A 24,844-nucleotide genomic window follows, 5' to 3' on the forward strand; every position below is an offset into this window, starting at 1 on the left:
CTACAAGTGAGGCATAATGATGCAATACGTACATAAAGCTAGCCTAAATAGCATGTTAGCATCGATTAGCTTGCAGTCATGACCAAATATGCTTGATGAGCGCGCCACGCAAGTCAACAACATCAACGAAGTTCACCTTTGTGCATTCACGCACAGTATAAAACATTTGGTGGACAAAATGAGACAAAGAAGGAGTGGCATAAAACACGTCTTTCTCTGGCATCGTTGAAGAAAGTTATACATGTAAACAAACTACGGTGGGTTCAAGGACCACCAAAATTAGTAGGACAATACGGCGCTCGCCAAATCCTCTCATCAGAGAAGCTTGTTTAATAAAAACAATTGGATTTGTAACAATTAGGGAGGTTTGTGTCATGTCCTCCTACAGAAACCCTATTAAAACAAAAATAAATCCCCACCTTCCCTCATCGTTTTCTTTTTTCATACATTTTTGAAAAAGTTGCAGACCCCTGTACTACACCAAACATGGAAATGTCTCAAATATTACAAACAAATCTGTCAACATTTAATTGTATATTTTGTCTTGAGAAAAAAACAATTAAAGGCGTGTAGCTATCATCATCGTTATGTGCCATGCCTCACCTAGACCAGTCTTTTTCAACCTTTTTGAGCCAAGGCACATTTTTTTTCATTGAAAAACTCCAAAGGCACACCACCAGCACAAATCATTCAAATATGAAACTCCATATTGACAATAAAAAGTCGTTTGATATGACTTTAAACTATTAACTAAGCATGCATCAATATAGCTCTTGTCTCAAAGTAGGTGTACTGTCACATCACACCCTGCCTTATTTGGACTTTTTTGCTGTTTTCCTGTGTCGTATTTTAGTTCTTGTCTTGCGCTCCTATTTTGGTGGCGTTTCCTGTTTTGTTGGTATTTTCCTGTAGCAGTTTCATGTCTTCCTTTTAAGCGCTATTCCACACACTTGCTTTGTTTTAGCAGACAAGAATATTTCAGTTGTTTCTATCCTTCTTTGTGGGGACATTGTTGATCGTCATGTCATGTTCGGATGTTCTTTGTGGACGCCTTCTCTGCGCCACACGCTGTAAGTCTTTGCTGTCGTCCAGCATTCTGTTTTTGTTTATTTTGTCGCCAGTTCAGTTGTAGTTTCGTTCTGCATAGCCTTCCCTAAGCTCCAATGCCTTTTTTTTTTTAGGGGCACTCACCTTTTGTTTGTTTTTCAGTTTAAGCATTAGACACCTTTTTACCTGCACACTGCCTCCCGCTGTCGTCTGCATATTGTGATCACAATTAGCAACCTGCTGCCACCTACTGATATGGAAGAGTATTACACGGTTACTCTGCCGACACTCAACAACAACAACTATAATTACTGCTTTGCAAAAAATATTTTATACCCCAAATAGGTGAAATTAGATAATCTCGCACGGCACACCAGACTGTAGTGTGCCGCGGCACAGTGGTTGAAAAACACTGACCTAGGGGTGCATTTCCATTCATTGAAAGTGCTGTCAGATTGTTTTGGTTCGCCAGCACTTTCGGCTTGCAGGTAAAAAAAAAAATATCCCGATGTACCGTTTGTTCCTGCTGCTAACGTGACACCAACATCATTAAATCAGTATCGTAAATTATTACTCCTGATCCTGGTTTTACTTTTGTCTTTAAAGACCGCCTTTGTAGATCGAACACTGATTCGCACTTTCGACACAAAGACGTCATCACTCTGCGACATGCTGAATTCCCGGTTTGTAGACTACATCCACTTCAATTATAGGTATCTATTTTACTTTTGACTAATTAATATACACAAACAGTTTTTAACGGTCTTTCTTCAAAACAGTTCTTAAACATTTAGAAAAAAAGGTGTAACATTTTGGCTACTGTTGAGTTCGTCTGGTCTGAGTACTGTAAATATTTTGTTCCACCGTTATATTTTGTTACGTTTTCCAAATCTTATATATTCTCTTACTCTGAATTTAACATTTAGGAACAACAAAAGTTGATAACTAGAATAGAAAAGTTTTGACGGTAACAAAAAGTTCTCGCGGTGGCCGCTAGGGAGCAGCAGCGTTCCGTTTCAGCACTAAACTAACATCAACATAGGATAGGATAAGATAGGTCTTTATTGTCATTGCAACAAGTACAACAAAACTTTGTTTTCAGCACAAACCCGTTCAAGATTAGACAAACAGTGTACAGGGTTACAGAACAGGAACACTGATGGGTCGCCACAAGGCGCCCCGTAAAAGATGGGGGAAAGGTAAACGGATGAGTAAAAAAAATACAATCTAGACTGGGCTACTAAGGGGGCCCAGTCTGGAGTGGGAAAAAACTCCATAGCAAAGCACATAAACATATTACAACGTACATCTCCAGATATCTAGCAACAGAGGGAAGGGAGTGCGGGGTCATGGTGTCAGGCCGCAGCTCTCAGACGCTGCCCATCCTTCCATCACCCCGATGGGATTTGCGTCGAGGGCGTTGGATTGGGGGTGGCGTGTATTTTTGTGGATGCATGTGTGTGTGTCTCTGTTCCGCGGCCTTGATGTCGTGCAGCCGATAAGTCCAAAGTCAACAACAACAGGTGTGTGTCCGTGAGAGACAAGAAGGGAGTTTGTTGGGTCTTTTCCGCACTGTCCTTTGGGAGAGTCTCCAAGCCAGGGAGACATATTAGTAACGTCAGAGGTGGGTAGAGTAGCCAGAAATTGTACTCAAGTAAGAGTACTGTTACTTTAGAGATTTATTACTCAAGTAATAGTAAGGAGTAGTCACCCAAATATTTACTTGAGTAAAAGTAAAAAGTATGTTGTGAAAAAACTACTCAAGTACTGAGTAACTGATGAGTAACATACACACACACACACATATATATATATATATATATATATATATATATATATATATATATATATATATATATATATATATATATACACACACACATATATATATATACACACACATATATATATATACATATATATATATATATATATATATATATATATATATATATATATATATATATATATATACATACATGCATTGATATATACAGTATATAATTTATATTTATTTATTTTGCCGTTTTTGTTTACATGTTAAAGGTGTTTTAATGAATATACAAGCATGTTTAACATAAAGATTCCTTTCTTTCATGAAGACAAGAATATAAGTTGGTGTAGTACCTGATTCTGATGACTTGCGTTGATTGTAATCAGACAGTAGTGATGATAACGTCCACGTTTTCAAATGGAGGAGAAAAAAAGTTCCTCCTTTCTGTCTAATACCACATGAAAGTGGTTGGTTTTTGGCATCTTATTTGTCCAGCTTCCATATTCGTTTTTATACACTTTACAAGAAATACATTGGCGGCAAACTCCGTAGCTTGCTAGCTTGTTTGCGCTGGCTTTCGGAGACTCTTATTTTGAAAGCGCAGGCGCGATGGAGCGGCACTTTTATTGTGAAGACAGGAACTGTGCAGTCAGTCTTTAGGCTTTTGACGGGATGTACGGTTAAAATAAAAAAATGATCTTTTTTCCTTCACACTTTTGATTGATTGATTGGAACTTTTATTAGTAGATTGCACAGTACAGTACATATTCCGTACAATTGACCACTAAATGGTAACACCCCAATAAGTTTTTCAACTTGTTTAAGTCAGGTCATGTGACCGCCTGGCTCTGTTTGATTGGTCCAACGTCACCAGTGACTGCATCTGATTGGTGGAACGGAGTGAACGTCACCAGTGACTGTATTTGTTGAAACGCAGGCACTATGAAGGTCTGTCTGACAGACCAAAACAAACAAAGCGTGCATTAACAGATCGATAAAAATTAGTAGCGAGTAGCGAGCTGAATGTAGATAAAACTAGCGGAGTAAAAGTAGCGTTTCTTCTCTATAAATATACTCAAGTAAAAGTAAAAGTATGTTGCATTAAAACTACTCTTAGAAGTACAATTTATCCCAAAAGTTACTCAAGTAGATGTAACGGAGTAAATGTAGCGCGTTACTACCCACCTCTGCGGATGAGTAAAAAAAAATACAATCTAGACTGGGCTACTAAGGGGGCCCAGTCTGGAGTGGGAAAAAACTCCATAGCAAAGCACATAAACATATTACAACGTACATCTCGAGATATCTAGCAAGAGAGGGAAGGGAGTGCGGGGTCATGGTGGCAGGCCGCAGCTCTCAGGCGCTACCCATCCTTCCATCACCCCTATGGGATTTGCGTCGAGGGCGTTGGATTGATGTCGTGCAGCCGATAAGTCCAAAGTCAACAACAACAGGTGTGTGTCCTTGAGAGACAAGAAGGGAGTTTGTTGGGTCTTTTCCGCACTGTCCTTTGGGAGAGTCTCCAAGCCAGGGAGACATATTACCACAAAAGCCACTTTATCGTTGTTTATTTCCTCAAAGATGTTGAAATGTAACCTCAAAGTTTGTGTTTGGTTTCCCCCCCCCAGGCTCCCAGGTGTTCCTTTCAAGCGACATCTGCTTCTTGGAAGCATGATGACACAGGTGAAGGTGGTCATTAGGTCACGAGGCTGCGGGGCCCCGGGAGCCGTTGGACGCCTATTTTCCCCATCATGCACCGCTGTCGTCGAGCGCCGCTTGTTCGCACACGTCCTGCCTCTCAGGTGAGCGCTTCATCACCTGTCACTCATCCTAACGTTCAGCCCTCCTCTTCCCATCCTCAGGGGAGAGACGTAGATGGCGACATGTTTGCTTGAAGGAGACAAAGAGGACGTGTGCGTACCTGCCTGGCTTCCGTCAACCCGGACCCCTTCCTCGCCATCAAAGACCCCCCCCTGGGGGCGTGCAGCACTCGACTGTCTCCGAGCTGTTCTGATCCACAGCGGAAGTCGCCGCGACATTCCGGGAATTCTGGAAGTCGTCTTCAGCCGGGCACTTATCTTATCTCAGAGGGGGTCGTGTGATATGAGTTCATTGTGGTCGCCATGGTGACACAAAGCTTTTCTTTAATTCCGGTGTAGGTCCAATGACATCCGATTGGTCTTCATGACAGGTACGGAGCTGAGGCGGTGATATCCTTTCACGCCAGGATGGGACTGTACAAGACACCATTTATTATGATGAAAGCCATAGAACCTTTGTAGGATTTTTTTTCCCTATCCGAGTACATCTCAGATCTAGACGAGAGTCGCCATTTAAGATGCATTTATGGCTTTCTACAGATTTTACCTGCACGCTGACCTCTCACTCTGTTTCTTTTTGTGTACGTGCAGGTCAAAGGTCAGCGCGTGCCAGACAGACAATACAGGAAGTGCACGTCAACGCTTGATATTAGAATAAACACAAACCGGTGCGCACATGCACTGTTTTTCATCTTTTCAAGGTGATATGATGGATCAGTAATAACCCAGGGGATTAAATAATAAAAATAATAATAAATAATAAAATGTGATTTAAAAAAATAAGTCAACAAATAAATATAATTCATTAAAATATAATTGAAAAATTGAAAGAAACATGATTAGTAAACAATGACACGTGTATAACAAAATAATGTACCATATTTAAAAAAAAATCGAATTAAATGTAAAAATATAAGGACATAACAAAGTGACTAATAAACAGATAATAAATCCCAAAATAAAATAACTGATAAACATTAAAAAAATAACATCCAAAAAAATCTAATAGTATATATTATACTATGGAATAATAAATAATATAGATAATAAATATGATTTAATATACTTAGAATAACGTAATTTTTATTAAAATAAATATTTAAAAAACTGTATGATACAATCATGCAATATTGATCATACAAATAAATCCCAGAATAAAATAACTGATAAACATTAAAAAAATAACATCCAAAAAAATCTAATAGTATATGTTATACTATGGAATAATAAATAATATAGATAATAAATATGATTTAATATACTTAGAATAACGTAATTTTTATTAAAATAAATATATAAAAAACTGTATGATACAATCATACAATATTGATGATACAAATATATTTAGAATAAAAGGAATATATAATAAAATAATGTATCATATTTAAAAATAAATGTAAAAATAGCATCCAAAAAAAACTTATTGTACATGTTATCCTATGGAATAAGAAATAACATAACATAGATAATACATATGATTTAATATAATTACAATAATGTAATGTTTATTAATATAAATGTATAATAAAATGTACAATATTGATCATAGAAATATATTATGAATAAAATATGATATCAAAGGAATATGTATAATATAATAAATATAATATTATAATATATAAATCACCAAAATGATGTGGCCACCGCTGCTGCTCACTGCTCCCCTCACCTCCCAGGGGGTGGAACAAGGGGATGGGTCAAACACAGAGAGTCATTTCACCACACCTAGTGTGTGTGTGTGTGTGTGTGTGTGTGTGTGTGTGTGTGTGTGTGTGTGTGTGACTATCAGTGGTACTTTAACTTTATATAATAAAATAATGTACCATATTTAAAAAATCGAAATAAATGTATAAATATAAAGACATGATAAAGAAACGAATAAACATATAAAAAAAAAATCCCAAAATAGATTAATCAATCAATGTTTACTTATATAGCCCTAAATCACGAGTGTCTCAAAGGGCTGCACAAGCCACAACGACATCCTGGGCTCAGATCCCACATTAACGGATATACATTTAATTAAAAAATAACATCCAAAAAATCTAATTTTATACGTTATCCTATAGAATAATAAATAACATAGATCAGGCTCAATCTGGCGCCCTAGGCAAGATTTTAGGTGGCGCCCCCCCACATCGGCAGTGAAGTGTATATACTCACAAGAACCCGAATAGCTTTGTCTTTGACCTTTTTTTTTTACTTACAACTATACCTAATATATAAAGGGGTGGAAAAGTGACTATTACCTGCAGGGCAAACATTAGCTAACCAGAAGGCAATAATGTAAACAAAAAACACCTGCTTAAAAGATCTAATACAAATGTCCCTGAGGAATGTAAGGTGGGAGTACTGTAATTACCTAACGTTACATTATTATTTTCCATAACAATTTAGCCCCCTCCACAATATTAACCCGACGTTAAAACAGAACTAGCTATTTATTGATTAGCAATTGCCGAATCATGTAACATTAGCTTCATGCTAAAAAGCCAGGTTACTATCACATTCTGTAACAGACAAATCATTTCATGTAGGCTAACGTTACCTACCTGCTACCTCTGTCTTTTCTCGTTTCTCCTCCTCTTCTTTTCTCTTTTTTCTTCCCTGGGCACCTGACAGTTTTGGCCGTTTTGACATCTTGTGTTGATTTTTTGATGTGGTGACGTCCAAAAAGAGTCATGATACGGGAAGGGAGGGGGCGCACCGTGCGGGGGGGGCGTAATGTTGTAACAAATAATATTTCTATTAAATAGGCTTTAATTTGCATTTTAATTAACGTGAGATTATTTTTTGTATTTAGAAATAATAGTAACAACTTTTTTTTTCTTTTTTTTTTCCTCCAACATTTGTGGCACTGGCATGGCGCCCCCTGATGGACGGCGCCCTTAGCATTTGCCTATACGGCCTATGCCACGGGCCGGCCCTGACATAGATAATACATATGATTTAATATAATTACAATAATGTAATGTTGATTAAAATAAATATATAGTAAAATGTTTGATTGATAATACAAATATATTCTGAATAAAATTGAATATAGAACAATAAATACATGCTTGCTTTCTAACTTCCTGTGTGCGCGTGCACGTGACCGACCACCTTTTTTTTCCTGTACAAAGGCGTGCACGAGCGTGCAGGTAACGTGACCGAAAGTAGGCGTCTCTGGCCGAAGTAGCGTGAGCGCGCGCGGGGCGCGCTCCAACCAACCAGCCAGCCGGCTGGCACACGCACACGCACACGCAGCAGACTCGTCCACGTCCATTCCCCGCACAGAAGACCACCGGAAGGGTCTTCGTGGATCTTCTTCCCGCCAGGCTGACAACTTTCCCCGCACAGGTGATGGCGCTGCTGCTGCTGCTGCTTCCGGTGCTGCTGTCGGTGTCGGTGTCGGTGTCGGCCCAGGAGGTTCCGAGCGGCGGCTTCAGCCTGCACCCCCCCTACTTCAACCTGGCCGAGGGCACCAAGATCACCGCCACCGCCACCTGCGGGGAGGACGAGGCCGGCCGCAGTCTGCACGACCTCTACTGCAAGCTGGTCGGCGGGCCCGTGTCCGGGGACCCGGGACAGACCATCCAGGTGAGAGCCGCTACTTGGACTTCTTCTCTTTCTCGCAATATTTCACACTGGACTTGCTCTTATTATACATAATGTACTACTATCACACTATATGATGTATTACTATGATAATAATAATAGATTGTATTTGTAAAAAGCACTTTACATTGAGTAAACAACTTCAAAGTGCGACAGTGTATTAAAATAATAAAAATAAATAAAAAGATAATAAAAAAATAAATACAAATTAAAGCTGCAAGCAGCGATGGACGGGACCGACTTTGAGGGCTCATAAAATCCAAACCGGAGCAGTAATTAAAACTCTTTCATCAACTTTTAATCAGACGGGTTCAATCTCTCTCCTGTGCTAGTTTGAAGCCGACACGACAAACGCGCTCAGAGGAGATCATGTTTGAAAAAAGGTGACTGTTTTTACACAACTTTTGTTTTGAAGGGGGAATTGCAAACTTCCTGTTGATTTGAATTTTTTTGATTTGCTCAGAGGGGACAGAGCTTTCTCTGTTGCGGGTCCCAAACTCTGGAACGATCTCCCTCTCCATGTGAGACAGGCCCCTTCTTTGGCTATTTTCAAGACCCTTCTTAAAACCCATTTTTATTCACTGGCTTTTAACCCAGCATGAGACTTTGAACTGTTTTTAGCTTTTAACTTTTTGAACTGTTTTTAACTTTTAAACTGTTTTTATCTAACAAACTGTTCTTAGGGTAATTTATATTTGCTTTTTAATTGTGTATTTTTATTTCTGTTTTAAATGTTATTTTTTAGTCTGTCCTTTGCCTCTATTTCTTTGTGGTGTACAGCCCTTTGTTTTTCAACTGTGCTTGTTTTTAAAGGGCTTTATAAATAAAGTTGGTATGGTATGGTATGGTATGGTATGGTATTTTTGCTGGGGGTTGTCAATATATGAAATGTACATAGAGGTTTTTGTTTCATGTCTCTAAGACATTCCTACTGGAAGTTACAGGCAGTTTTGTCTGAGTTTTCCTCCTAGGAGCAGTTGTGTCTGTGTTTTCTTCCTAGGGCGCGCTAGAGTGCAATTTTGAGTTTTGGAGTTGGTTTTTTTTATTAGATCGCAGTTTTTGCCAGCCCTGATGTGTGTGTCCAGTTTGGTGAGTTTTGAAGCATGTTGAGAGGGTCAAATTAACAGCTCAAGGAGGCAAAAGTGACTGTTTTTATTAAAATGTTGTTTTGAAGGGGGAATTGCCAACTTCCAGTTGATTTTTGCTGAAGGATGTCAATGTATGAAATCTAGGTCTAAGTCAGACCTACATAGAGGTTTTTGTTTCATGTCTCTACGACATTCCTACCGGAAGTTATAAGCTGTTTTGTCTGTGTTTTTTCCTAGGGCGCGCTAGAGTGCAATTTTGAGTTTTGGAGTTGGGTTTTTTATTAGATCGCAGTTTTTGCCAGCCCTGATGTGTGTGTCCAGTTTGGTGAGTTTTGAAGCATGTTGAGAGGGTCAAATTAACAGCTCAAAGAGGCAAAAGTGACTGTTCTTATTAAAATGTTGTTTTGAAGGGGGAATTGCCAACTTCCAGTTGATTTTTGCTGAAGGATGTCAATGTATGAAATCTAGGTCTAAGTCAGACCTACATAGAGGTTTTTGTTTCATGTCTCTACGACATTCCTACCGGAAGTTATAAGCTGTTTTGTCTGTGTTTTTTCCTAGGGGGCGCTAGAGCGCAATTTTGAGTTTTGGGGTTTGGTTTTTTTATTAGATGGCAATTTCCGCCAGTCCTGATGTGTGTGTCAAATATGGTGAGTTTTGAAGCATGTTAAGGGGGTCAAATTAGAGCTCAAAGAGGCGGCGGAATAATAATAATAATAAAACGCACGAAATACAATAGGGTCCTCTGTCCCAAAGGGACATTGCGGTCCCTAATTATAACTAGAACAGCCAAATAGCTAAAACTAGTATGCATATATCTAAAAAAAAAAAGGCTTTTTTAAAAATAATTTTTTTTAAGCCTTTTTTAAAAGCATCCACAGTCTGTGGTGCCCTCAGGTGGTCAGGGAGAGCGTTCTACAGACTGGAATGTGATATATTACTATCACATATATGATATAATACTATCACTTATATGATATATTACTATCACATGATATCAAGTGTGCAGAAGGAAAAGACCATTTTGATATGTTTTTATTTTGTCCCAAAAAATGCTGAAAACAGACTAATATACAAATTTATGTGTATAAAAAACAACTTGGTGTATCATCAGTTGGGTGTCTAAAGTGTGGTCAGGGGGCCACTTATGGACCAAGGCTGGAGTTTGGTTGGCCTGTGACATTTTGAGAGGGGAAAAAACAACAGTAAAAATGTAACATCAAAATGAAATGAGAAAAAATTGAGATTAAAAACTAATAACACAAAGCTGACATAAGAACCTATTTGTAGGATTGTTTTACAAAATGTATCGAAATGTCCCCCAAAATACTTTTTATATTCATTTAGTATAACTTTTTTGGGCTTTTCTTCTGACTACGTTACGTATTTTTGCTCTTTTTTTCTTACATTTTTACTTAGACAAACTTTGTTGATCCACAAGTGAGATTGTTCCACACAGTAGCTCACTTACAAAGGATGGAAAGGTTAATGCAGGTATTAAGTAGACTAAAAATGTACCAAAGTACTAATATAACATATATGTAATATTTACATATTATATATACAGTATTATATATACTGTGATGAGGTGGCGACTTGTCCAGGGTGTACCCCGCCTTCCGCCCGATTGTAGCTGAGATAGGCTCCAGCGCCCCCCGCAACCCCGAAGGGAATAAGCGGTAGAAAATGGATGGATGGATGGATATATACAGTTTATATTTTATACTGATGTATTATATTTTTATATAATATATACAATATATAACAAATCCCAATTACCATGTACAATATTACAGTATATGTGTATATGTATGTGTATGTAAAAAAAAAAAAAAAAAAAATATATATATATATGTATGTACATATATATACATATATGTATACATATATATGTATATGTATACATATATATATGTGTATATATATGTACATATATATACATATATATGTAGAAAATGGATGGATGGATGTATACATATATATGTATATGTATACATATATAAGTATATATATATACATATATATATATATATATATATATATACATATACAGTATATACATATATATGTATATACTGTATATGTATATATATATACATATACATATATGTATATATATGTGTATATATATATGTGTGTGTGTGTGTGCATATATATATATATATATATATATATGTGTGTGTGTGTGTGTATATATATATATTTATGTGTGTGTATATATATACGTATATATAAATATGTATAAATGTGTGTGTAAATATATATATATATATATATATGTATGTATGTACATATATATGTACATATATATATACATATATATGTATACATATATATGTATATGTATATATATGTACATATATATACATATATATGTAGAAAATGGATGGATGGATGGATGGATGTATACATATATATGTATATGTATACATATATAAGTATATATGTATACATATATATATATATATATACATATACAGTATATACATATATATGTATATACTGTATATGTATATATATATATATATACATATACATATATGTGTATATATGTATATAAATGTGTATATATATATATATATGTGTGTGTGTGTGTGTGTATATCAATCAATCAATCAATGTTTATTTATATAGCCCTAATATATATATATATATATGTGTATATATATATATATATATGTGTGTGTGTATATATATATATTTATGTGTATATATGTGTGTATATATATATACGTATATATAAATATGTATAAATGTGTGTGTAAATATATATATATATATATATATATAAATATATATATATATATATATATATATTTACCAGGGTTTTTTTCCCGACAACACGGCACTTTGTAGTATACATTTATATTAATATGACTATTCTTTCATATTATACCATTAAATCCACGTAAGAACATTGTAGAAAAGGCTTTACTATGAACAATATACAATATTTTTATTTCTTTGATTTTCCTGTCAGCAAAATACAAAAAATCCCCAGTTTTTTACACTTTTTACAAGCTGGCAGTCGAACGTTGACGTCCTCCATGCTGCTAGGCTCCTCCCCTGTCATTTGGGCCCCTCCCACTTTAAAACATAGCTCCTCCCTTCCACCAAACCCCCCAGATCAACTCCCACAGCTGCCTCCAGCAGGTGTCAAGCACTTTGAGTGTCTAGAGAAGCGCTATATAAATCTAATTATGTATATACATCCATCCATTTTATACCGCTTGTCCCTTTCTGGGTTGCGGGGGGTGCCGGAACCTACCTCATATATACATATATACATATATATATATATATATATATATATATATATATATATGTATACTTCCCTGTGTCCATTTTTTAGTCCTGAGGCTAGTCTTCTCCTCATTAATGTTAGACTCCGCCCTCTTTATAGGCTCCTCCCCTTTGGGGCCCGCCTGCCATTTCAACTGGCTCCGCCCCTTTCAGAGTAACCCCCCTTTACTCTTTGCCTGCTTCCGTTCTTAGCCCCTCCTTTATACTAAGCGCCACCCCCTTCATGCTCACCTGTCATCACCAGGCTCCTCCTCCTTTATATTGGACTCCTCCTTCTCACATGCGCAGGCCCCGCCCCCTCGCCAGCAAATGACTTTTTGGCGCGTGCTCCGCGAGGCGTACTGGTCATGGCGTTCACGGGTTAACCATCAAGGCCAAGCCAGCTTCCCGCCTGCCCACCCGCATTCCTCCCGGCGACTGACCCGTGTCGGCCAATCAGAGCGCTTATCCGCTCGGCTGCAGCCAGATTATCCCGACCTCAGACCCGCCTCCTCTGCCCGTTCCGCTGTCGCCTCACAACCGAGTCGGGGGGTCAGGGTTCTGTCCCTGCGGGTGACAGTTGACTGCGGCGCCCCCCGCTGGCGATCTGTAGCGGTGCGGTTCACAGCGTTTACTTCCACACACACATCATAAAGAACTTTTGATGTGTGTGTGTGCAAGTTAATCCTGTTTTGATTTGACCGCAGCAGGACCTAAGACAGGAATGTCCTCCGGCGCACACTGGGACCGCCACCAAGTGGACGGCGGCAGTAAAGCGAGGCGTCAGAAAGGTCGTACGTTACGTCACGCTGGAAGTGGTTGCCTCGGTAACCTGGCGAGAGGGGACAAAGGAGGACGGGGTGGGGGAGAGGACGGGACAAAAAGTGCAGAGTGAGACCTCGTCACCCTGCGAGTGGAGATGTGCGAGTCCTTCAACAGTTTTTTTTTCCTGATTCTGGACTCATGGAGTCGCAAGAACTTGTCTCTGGGAACTGGTCCACTTGCAGGCTGTTAGTTCCCTGTAGGGTTGTACGGTATACCAGTACTAGTATAGTATCCCAGCACTAATGAATCAAAAACCAGTACTAGTATAGTATCCCAGCACTAATGAATCAAAAACCAGTACTAGTATAGTATCCCAGCACTAATGAATCAAAAACCAGTACTAGTATAGTATCCCAGCACTAATGAATCAAAAACCAGTACTAGTATAGTATCGCCGCACTAATAAATCAAAAACCAGTACTAGTATAGTATCGCCGCACTAATGAATCAAAAACCAGTACTAGTATAGTATCCCAGCACTAATGAATCAAAAACCAGTACTAGTATAGTATCGCCGCACTAATAAATCAAAAACCAGTACTAGTATAGTATCGCCGCACTAATGAATCAAAAACCAGTACTAGTATAGTATCCCAGCACTAATGAATCAAAAACCAGTACTAGTATAGTATCCCAGCACTAATGAATCAAAAACCAGTACTAGTATAGTATCCCAGCACTAATGAATCAAAAACTAGTACTAGTATAGTATTGCCGCACTAATGAATCAAAAACCAGTACTAGTATAGTATCCCAGCACTAATGAATCAAAAACCAGTACTAGTATAGTATCCCAGCACTAATGAATCAAAAACCAGTACTAGTATAGTATCGCCGCACTAATAAATCAAAAACCAGTACTAGTATAGTATCGCCGCACTAATGAATCAAAAACCAGTACTAGTATAGTATCCCAGCACTAATGAATCAAAAACCAGTACTAGTATAGTATCCCAGCACTAATGAATCAAAAACCAGTACTAGTATAGTATCCCAGCACTAATGAATCAAAAACCAGTACTAGTATAGTATCGCCGCACTAATGAATCAAAAACCAGTACTAGTATAGTATCGCCGCACTAATGAATCAAAAACCAGTACTAGTATAGTATCGCCGCACTAATGAATCAAAAACCAGTACTAGTATAGTATCGCCGCACTAATGAATCAAAAACCAGTACTAGTATAGTATCCCAGCACTAATGAATCAAAAACCAGTACTAGTATAGTATCGCCGCACTAATGAATCAAAAACCAGTACTAGTATAGTATCGCCGCACTAATGAATCAAAAACCAGTACTAGTATAATATCGCCGCACTAATGAATCAAAAACCAGTACTAGTATAGTATCGCCGCACTAATGAATCAAAAACCAGTACTAGTATAGTATCCCAGCACTAATGAATCAAAAACCAGTACTAGTATAGTATCCCAGCACTAATGAATCAAAAACCAGTACTAGTATAGTATCCCAGCACTAATGAATCAAAAACCAGTACTAGTATAGTATCGCCGCACTAATGAATCAAAAACCAGTACTAGTATAGTATCCCAGCACTAATGAATCAAAAACCAGTACTAGTATAGTATCGCCGCACTAATGAATCAAAAACCAGTACTAGTATAGTATCGCCGCACTAATGAATCAAAAACCAGTACTAGTATAATATCGCCGCACTAATGAATCAAAAACCAGTACTAGTATAGTATCGCCGCACTAATGAATCAAAAACCAGTACTAGTATAGTATCCCAGCACTAATGAATCAAAAACCAGTACTAGTATAGTATCCCAGCACTAATGAATCAAAAACCAGTACTAGTATAGTATCCCAGCACTAATGAATCAAAAACCAGTACTAGTATAGTATTGCCGCACTAATGAATCAAAAACCAGTACTAGTATAGTATCGCCGCACTAATGAATCAAAAACCAGTACTAGTATAGTATCGCCGCACTAATGAATCAAAAACCAGTACTAGTATAGTATCGCCGCACTAATGAATCAAAAACCAGTACTAGTATAGTATCGCCGCACTAATGAATCAAAAACCAGTACTAGTATAGTATCGCCGCACTAATGAATCAAAAACCAGTACTAGTATAGTATCGCCGCACTAATGAATCAAAAACCAGTACTAGTATAGTATCGCCGCACTAATGAATCAAAAACCAGTACTAGTATAGTATCGCCGCACTAATGAATCAAAAACCAGTACTAGTATAGTATCCCAGCACTAATGAATCAAAAACCAGTACTAGTATAGTATCGCCGCACTAATGAATCAAAAACCAGTACTAGTATAGTATCCCAGCACTAATGAATCAAAAACCAGTACTAGTATAGTATCGCCGCACTAATGAATCAAAAACCAGTACTAGTATAGTATCGCCGCACTAATGAATCAAAAACCAGTACTAGTATAGTATCCCAGCACTAATGAATCAAAAACCAGTACTAGTATAGTATCGCCGCACTAATGAATCAAAAACCAGTACTAGTATAGTATCGCCGCACTAATGAATCAAAAACCAGTACTAGTATAGTATCGCCGCACTAATGAATCAAAAACCAGTACTAGTATAGTATCGCCGCACTAATGAATCAAAAACCAGTACTAGTATAGTATCGCTGCACTAATGAATCAAAAACCAGTACTAGCATAGTATCGCCGCACTAATGAATCAAAAACCAGTACTAGTATAGTATCCCAGCACTAATGAATCAAAAACCAGTACTAGTATAGTATCCCAGCACTAATGAATCAAAAACCAGTACTAGTATAGTATCCCAGCACTAATGAATCAAAAACCAGTACTAGCATAGTATCCCAGCACTAATGAATCAAAAACCAGTACTAGTATAGTATCCCAGCACTAATGAATCAAAAACGGTACTATACTCTGTTTGAAAAGTACCGGCTCCCGGGCATGACGGCACAGACGTGCTGGTTTTACCAGCAGAGGAGCATGTATGGCAGCGCACACACACTGAGTACTTACAAGCAGACACAGTGTGGAGACAGAAAAGGGAGAATGGACGCATTTTGGTGTAAAAAGTCAAGATAAAGGTGAAGTTATAACACTGAAACACCCTCAGGAAGAGCTGCTTTAAGACAGACCTGGGCAAACTAAGGCCCGGGGGCCACATGCGGCCCGTTAAGCTTTTCAATCTGGCCCGCCAGACATTCCCAAATCATTTTTTTAGATCTTTAAGATGGAAAGTGTAGCTGCCATTATGATGTGCACTCATCTTTTTTAAGTCTTCAACTATACAAAGTATTTCAATGGTTGGAATCTGCGCTTTTGCATGATATACTAGTTACTATGGTAATCTAATTAGTTACTATGGTCATCTAATTACAAACCCCGTTTCCATATGAGTTGGGAAATTGTGTTAGATGTAAATATAAACAGAATACAATGATTTGCAAATCATTTTCAAGCCATATTCAATTGAATATGCTACAAAGACAACATATTTAATGTTCAAACTCATAAACTTTATTTATTTTTTTGCAAATAATAATTTAACTTAGAATTTCATGGCTGCAACACGTGCCAAAGTAGTTGGGAAAGGGCATGTGTTACATCACCTTTTCGTTTAACAACACTCAATAAACGTTTGGGAGCTAAGGAAACTAATTGTTGAAGCTTTGAAAGTGGAATTCTTTCCCATTCTTGTTTTATGTAGAGCTTCAGTCGTTCAACAGTCCGGGGGTCTCCGCTGTCGTATTTCACGCTTCATAATAATGCGCCACACATTTTCAATGGGAGACAGGTCTGGACTGCAGGCGGGCCAGGAAAGTACCCCCACTCTTTTTTTTACGAAGCCACGCTGTTGTAACACGTGCTGAATGTGGCTTGGCATTGTCTTGCTGAAATAAGCAGGGGCGTCCATGAAAAAGACGGCGCTTAGATGGCAGCATATGTTGTTCCAAAACCTGTATGTACCTTTCAGCATTAATGGTGCCTTCACAGATGTGTAAGTTACCCATGTCTTGGGCACTAATGCAACCCCATACCATCACACATGCTGCCTTTTACACTTTGTGTCGATAACAGCCTGGATGGTTCGCTTCCCCTTTGGTCCGGATGACACGATGTCGAATATTTCCAAAAACAATTTGAAATGTGGACTCGTCAGACCACAGAACACTTTTCCACTTTGCATGAGTCCATCTTGGATGATCTCGGGCCCAGAGAAGCCGGCGGCGTTTCTGGGTGTTGTTGATAAATGGGTTTCGCTTTGCATAGTAGAGCTTTAACTTGCACTTACAGATGTAGCGACCAACTGTAGTTACTGACAGTGGTTTTCTGAAGTGTTCCTGAGCCCATGTGGTGATATCCTTTAGAGATTGATGTCGGTTTTTGATACAGGTCACGGTCATTCAATGTTGGTTTCCGGCCATGCCGCTTACGTGGAGTGATTTCTCCAGATTCTCTGAACCTTTTGATGATATTATGGAGCGTAGATGTTGAAATCCCTACATTTCTTGCAATTGCACTTTGAGAAACGTTGTTCTTAAACTGTTCGACTATTTGCTCACGCAGTTGTGGACAAAGGGGTGTACCTCGCCCCATCCTTTCTTGTGAAAGACATGGAATCTACTTTTATACCCAATCATGGCACCCACCTGTTCCCAATTAGCCTGCACACCTGTGGGATGTTCCAAATAAGTGTTTGATGAGCATTCCTCAACTTTATCAGTATTTATTGCCACCTTTCCCAACTTCTTTGTCACGTGTTGCTGGCATCAAATTCTAAAGTTAATGATTATTTGCAAAAAAAAAAAAAAAAAATGTTTATGAGTTTGAACATCAAATATGTTGTCTTTGTAGCATATTCAACTGAATATGGCTTGAAAAGGATTTGCAAATCATTGTATTCCGTTTATATTTACATCTAACACAATTTCCCAACTCATATGAAAACAGGGTTTGTAGTTACTATACTCATCTAATTAGTTACTATGGTCATGTAATTAGTTACTATGGTCATCTAAGTCACAGCAGCTCAGACGAGGCACCAAGCAGTGTGGAGATTTTCACAACAAAGTTCTAAAGCGTAGTGATATATCAGATTGTAGGTGGGTTTTTTTGTTTGTTTTGCTGTGTTTGTTGCATTTTTGTTGTGTTTTGTCCTGTCTAAGTAATCATGTTTTGTTTTAAGTCATGTTTTGTTTAGTTTCTGGCTTTTCACTCCCTTGTCTTGTTTGCATGATTACCCATTAGTTTCACCTGTTCCACGTTTGGACTCATTGTGCACGCTTGTTTGTCACCATAGCAACCATTAGTTTTCACCTGTCACGTCACGCACCTGTTTCACGTTTTGAGTCACGCACCTGCTTTCACTAATCATGTCCATAGTATTTAAGTTCATTCATTTTCTGTTGTTCGTCCTGACGACATCCCCGCATTTATGCCCCCTGTCACACTCTGTCCACCTCTGCGCACTTCATGTCCATGCCAAGTAAGTTTGTTTATTATTGCCACAGTTAGTGTTTTTTTGTTGTTCCTAGTTTTTTGCCCCCGTGCAAGCCTTTTGTTTTCATTAGTCAAGTTTGTACATCCGCCTTGAGCGCGCCTTTTGTTCTTTTGAGTGTTATTATTAAAAATGTATTTACCTTCACGCCATGACCAGTCCAATTCACTTGCACCTCGGGAGAACAAACCAAGCCTAAGTCCAAGTCTTGACATGTTTTGCTTGATTGTAAAATATGTGGATGGAGAGGGGGTGTGACGTTCACATGTTGTCAATATTCAGTGTTTTATTGGTCATAGTTAATATTGTAAATCCCACATTCTTTATTTTCATGTACATTCTGGATGTCTTATTCAGTTTTGTAGATATACCGGCCCCCAGACACATTTTTTTCCATAAATTTGCCCCCTGAGTCAAAATAATTGCCCAGGCCTGCTTTAAGACATGGCTATCTAGCTTGCCAGGTACTCGACGAGGACTCGAGTTTCACTGATTGACGGGTGCTGATTGTGGTTCGTATAACACCGTAGAGCAATAACAAGATCTGATAGCTCCGTTACAGCTCATGTTATTATATTCTGTGTTTTATGCTGCACCAAGTAAAACTCCTAGTTTGTGAAACCGTCCTCAAACAATGGCAGTAAAAACTATTCTGATTCTGATTTTTCTCTCCTCCGCAGAGGTGGGTAGAGTAGCCAGAATTTGTACTCAAGTAAGAGTACTGTTACTTTAGAGATTTATTACTCAAGTAAAAGTAAGGAGTAGTCACCCAAATATTTACTTGAGTAAAAGTAAAAAGTATGTTGTGAAAAAACTACTCAAGTACTGAGTAACTGATGAGTAACATACACACACATATCATATTTATATATATATACATATATATATATATATACATACATTGATATATACAGTATATAATTTATATTTATTTATTTTGCCGTTTTTGTTTACATGTTGAAGGTGTTTTAATGAATATACATGCATGTTTAACACATATAGATTCCTTTCTTTCATGAAGACAAGAATATAAGTTGGTGTATTACCTGATTCTGATGACTTGCATTGATTGTAATCAGACAGTAGTGATGATAACGTCCACATTTTCGAATGGAAGAGAAAAAAAAAGTCTTCCTTTCTGTCCAATACCACATGAAAGTGGTTGGTTTTTGGCATCTTATTTGTCCAGCTTCCATATTTGTTTTTATACACTTTACAAGAAATACATTGGCGGCAAACTCCGTAGCTTGCTAGCTTGTTTGCGCTGGCTTTCGGAGACTCTTATTTTGAAAGCGCAGGCGGGATGGAGCGGCACTTTTATTGTGAAGACAGGAACTGTGTAGTCAGTCTTTAGGCTTTTGACGGGAAGTACGGTTGAAATAAAAAAAGGGTCTTTTTTCCTTCACATTTTTGATTGATTGATTGAAACTTGTATTAGTAGATTGCACAGTACAGTACATATTCCGTACAATTGACCACTAAATGGTAACACCCCAATAAGTTTTTCAACTTGTTTAAGTCAGGTCATGTGACCGCCTGGCTCTGTTTGATTGGTCCAACGTCACCAGTGACTGCATCTGATTGGTGGAACGGAGTGAACGTCACCAGTGACTGTATTTGTTGAAACGCAGGCACTATGAAGGTCTGTCTGACAAACCAAAACAAACAAAGCGTGCATTAACAGATCGATCAAAATTAGTAGCGAGTAGCGAGCTGAATGTAGATAAAAGTAGCGGAGTAAAAGTAGCGTTTCTTCTCTATAAATATACTCAAGTAAAAGTAAAAGTATGTTGCATTAAAACTACTCTTAAAAGTACAATTTATCCCAAAAGTTACTCAAGTAGATGTAACGGAGTAAATGTAGCGCGTTACTACCCACCTCTGCTCCTCCGTCACCAAAATGCCACAAAAAAACAAAAAACAACCTCCGACATTTGACAAGTCTTTGCCTCCTCAGGGTCAGTACTGCGACACCTGTAGCCATGGTGACAGCGACCGCGCCCACCCCATCACCAACGCCGTCGACGGGACGGAGCGATGGTGGCAGAGCCCGCCTCTGTCGCGCAGCACCGACTTCAACCAGGTCAACGTGACGCTCGACCTCGGACAGGTAAGATGCTGGTTTTGTGGCTAAATCCTCTCTCAACCATGCTAAAGTGGACTTCTTCAGCTTTAGCTTGTATTTCTTACCTTCTTCAGACCTGAGAAAAATGCCTCCCTCTTTAGGACCAGCCTTTCTAGATATATAAAGAAGTGTATTTACAACATTAATAATATATACATACTATGCACATATAAAAAAAAGCTTGTTGTGAAAAATGAGTTGGAATTTCACAAGAAAAACGTAGAATTTTGGCAGTATTATTATAAAAGTTGTCATTTTACTCAACGCAAGTCAGAATTTGACAAGAAAAACTGAACATTTGTGCAATATTATGATAAAAGTTGGAATTTTACTCAATGACAGTCGCAATTTTACAAGAATCATTATTTACTTCAAGTTATTATAGTATGTCTCTATATACACTTCTTTTTTTTTAAATTAATTTTGGCCAAAGGGGGCACATTTCAATTTCTTACACACACTTGTTATTTCATATGTTGGCCAGAGGGCGAGCACTTTTAAAAGCGACACACAGTGTAAAAAATCCCTCTTTTTTGGGACCACCCTCATTTTGATGGATATCACCACAAATGAGACATTGTCTATTAGATGCAATGTTATTAATTTATGTCATCACTTGTTCACACCTCCTCATATGGAAAATACTTTTCCTTCTAGATGTCTCAAGTAGTGCAGAAATACAAGAACACACACACACACACATTCTTGTATTTCTTACCTTCTTGAGACCTGAGAAAAATGCCTACCTCTCAAGGACCAGCCTTTCTAGATATATAAAGAAGTGTATTTAAAACATAAATAATATATACATACTATGTAAATATAAAAAAAGCTTGTTGTGAAAAATGAGTTGGAATTTCACAAGAAAAACGTAGAATTTTGGCAGTATTATAATAAAAGTCGTCATTTTACTCAACATAAGTCCAAATTTGACAAGAAAAACTGAACATTTGTGCAATATTATGATAAAAGTTGGAATTTTACTCAATAACAGTCGCAATTTTACAAGAAAAATTTAACATTGTGGCAATTTTATAAAAAGAGTCGTAACTTTACTCGACAAAAGTCACGTTTTTATAAGAAAACTTTAAAAATGTTGGCAATATTATAATAATAATAATCGGAATTTTGCTTGGCAATATTATGACAAAAAGTAATGATTTTGCAAAAAAATTGCAATATTGTGATAAAAGGCAGAATTTTACATGACAAACATGTCACCATTTAGCATCAAAAAGTAATCGTTTTACATAAAAAAGTAATCATTTTATGAGAACATATTGCAATATTACAGAAAGAGAAAGAATATGAGAAATTGTTCCCAATTTTCTAAGAAAAAAGTCGACACATTGTGAGAAAAAGACTGCTTTTAGTTTATTTTTTTATTGTTTTTTAATTTTCATTATTTACTTCAAGTTATTACAGTATGTCTCTGTATACATTTTTTTTTTTAATTAATTTTGGCCAAAGGGGGCACATTTCAATTTCTTACACACACTTGTTATTTCATATGTTGACCAGAGGGCGAGCACTTTTAAAAGCGACACACAGTGTGAAAAATCCCTCTTTTTTGGGACCACCCTCATTTTGATAGATATCACCACAAATGAGACATTGTCTATTAGATGCAATGTTATTAATTTATGTCATCACTTGTTCACACCTCCTCATATGGAAGATACTTTTCCTTCTAGATGTCTCAAGTAGTGTAGAAATACAAGAACACACACACACACATTCTTGTATTTGTTACCTTCTTGAGACCTGAGAAAAATGCCTACCTCTCAAGGACCAGCCTTTCTAGATATATAAAGAAGTGTATTTAAAACATTAATAATATATACATACTATGTAAATATAAAAAAAGCTTGTTGTGAAAAATAAGTTGGAATTTCACAAGAAAAACGTAGAATTTTGGCAGTATTATAATAAAAGTCGTCATTTTACTCAACGCAAGTCAGAATTTGACAAGAAAAACTGAACATTTGTGCAATATTATGATAAAAGTTGGAATTTTACTCAATAACAGTCGCAGTTTTCCAAGAAAAATTTAACATTTTGGCAATTTTATAAAAAGAGTCGTAACTTTACTCGACAAAAGTCACGTTTTTATAAGAAAACTTTAAAAATGTTGGCAATATTATAATAATAATAATCGGAATTTTGCTTGGCAATATTATGACAAAAAGTAATGATTTTGCAAAAAAAATTGCAATATTGTGATAAAAGGCAGAATTTTACATGACAAACATGTCACAATTTAGCATCAAAAAGTAATCATTTTACATAAAAAAGTAATCATTTTATGAGAACATATTGCAATATTACAGAAACAGAAAGAATATGAGAAATTGTTCCCAATTTTCTAAGAAAAAAGTGGACACATTGTGAGAAAAAGACTGCTTTTGGTTTATTTTTAAATTGGTTTTTAATTTTCATTATTTACTTCAAGTTATTACAGTATGTCTCTATATACATTTTTTTTTTTAATTCATTTTGGCCAAAGGGGGAGCATTTCAATTTCTTACACACACTTGTTATTTCATATGTTGACCAGAGGGCGAGCACTTTTAAAAGCGACACAGTGTGAAAAATCCCTCTTTTTTTGGGACCACCCTCATTTTGATAGATATCACCACAAATGAGACATTGTCTATTAGATGCAATGTTATTAATTTATGTCATCACTTGTTCACACCTCCTCATATGGAAGATACTTTTCCTTCTAGATGTCTCAAGTAGTGTAGAAATACAAGAACACACACATACACACACACATTCTTGTATTTGTTACCTTCTTGAGACCTGAGAAAAATGCCTACCTCTTTAGGACCAGCCTTTCTAGATATATAAAGAAGTGTATTTAAAACATAAATAATACATACATACTATGTAAATATAAAGCTTGTTGTGAAAAATGAGTTGGAATTTCACAAGAAAACTTAGAAATTTGGCAGTATTATAATAAAAGTCCTCATTTTACTCAACATAAGTCCAAATTTGACAAGAAAAACTGAACATTTGTGCAATATTATGATAAAAGTTGAAATTGTACTCAATAACAGTTGCAATTTTACAAGAAAAGCTTAACATTTTGGCAATTTTATGAAAAGAGTTGTCATTTTACTCGACAAAAGTCACTATTTTATAAGAAAACATTAAAAATGTTGGCAATATAATAATAATCGGAATTTTGCAAAAAAAAATTGCAATATTGTGATAAAAGGCAAAATTTTACATTACAAATGTCAGCATTTTGCATCAAAAAGTAATAATTTTACATAAAAGAATTATAATTTTTGGAGAAAATATTGCAATATTACAGAAACAGAAAGAATATGAGAAATTGTTCCCAATTTTATGAGAAAAAGTCGACACATTGTGAGAAAAAGACTGCTTTTAGTTATTTTTTAATTTATTTTTGGTTCGTAATTGGTGTCAAAATTCACCTGGCCGTTTTTTTCAGGAATAAATAGCAAAGTCCTTCTTTAGCTTCCGTCTTGTTTTATCATATATTGCTGCCTTTGCACCTGTCAACGTTCACTTTTGTACGCACATTAAATCAACACAAAATCCTGACTTTGGAGCAATGTTCACGGACTCTAGTATTTGGCTCTCTATTAGATGCAATGCTTTTCCGTATTGGGACCAAGATTTCGCTTACTTTTCCTTGTTGGTGTCTCAAGAAGGGTAGACATACAAGAACACACACACACACACACACACACACACACACACACATAGAGGAATACAAACCACATGGCCACTTCATTAGGTACACCGTCTAATGATAAAA

At 37.0% G+C, this 24,844-nt stretch overlaps 1 protein-coding gene across 4 annotated transcripts in view; it reads left to right on the plus strand.

Moving 5' to 3' along the window:
• The first annotated feature begins 7,836 nt into the window (after positions 1-7,836).
• lama5 (laminin, alpha 5) overlaps positions 7,837-24,844 on the plus strand; it is a 219,849-nt gene continuing 202,841 nt past the window's right edge. For all 4 annotated transcript variants that reach the window (XM_061925868.1, XM_061925885.1, XM_061925877.1 and 1 more), the window contains exons 1-2: positions 7,837-8,223; positions 20,881-21,033. In XM_061925868.1, the coding sequence (XP_061781852.1) occupies positions 7,987-8,223; positions 20,881-21,033 (390 nt within the window). In that variant the 5' untranslated portion in view covers positions 7,837-7,986. The remainder of the gene's footprint in view (positions 8,224-20,880; positions 21,034-24,844) is intronic.

The sequence above is a fragment of the Nerophis lumbriciformis genome, linkage group LG01, assembly GCF_033978685.3.
Source record: "Nerophis lumbriciformis linkage group LG01, RoL_Nlum_v2.1, whole genome shotgun sequence".
Classification (NCBI taxonomy): Eukaryota; Metazoa; Chordata; class Actinopteri; order Syngnathiformes; family Syngnathidae; genus Nerophis; species Nerophis lumbriciformis.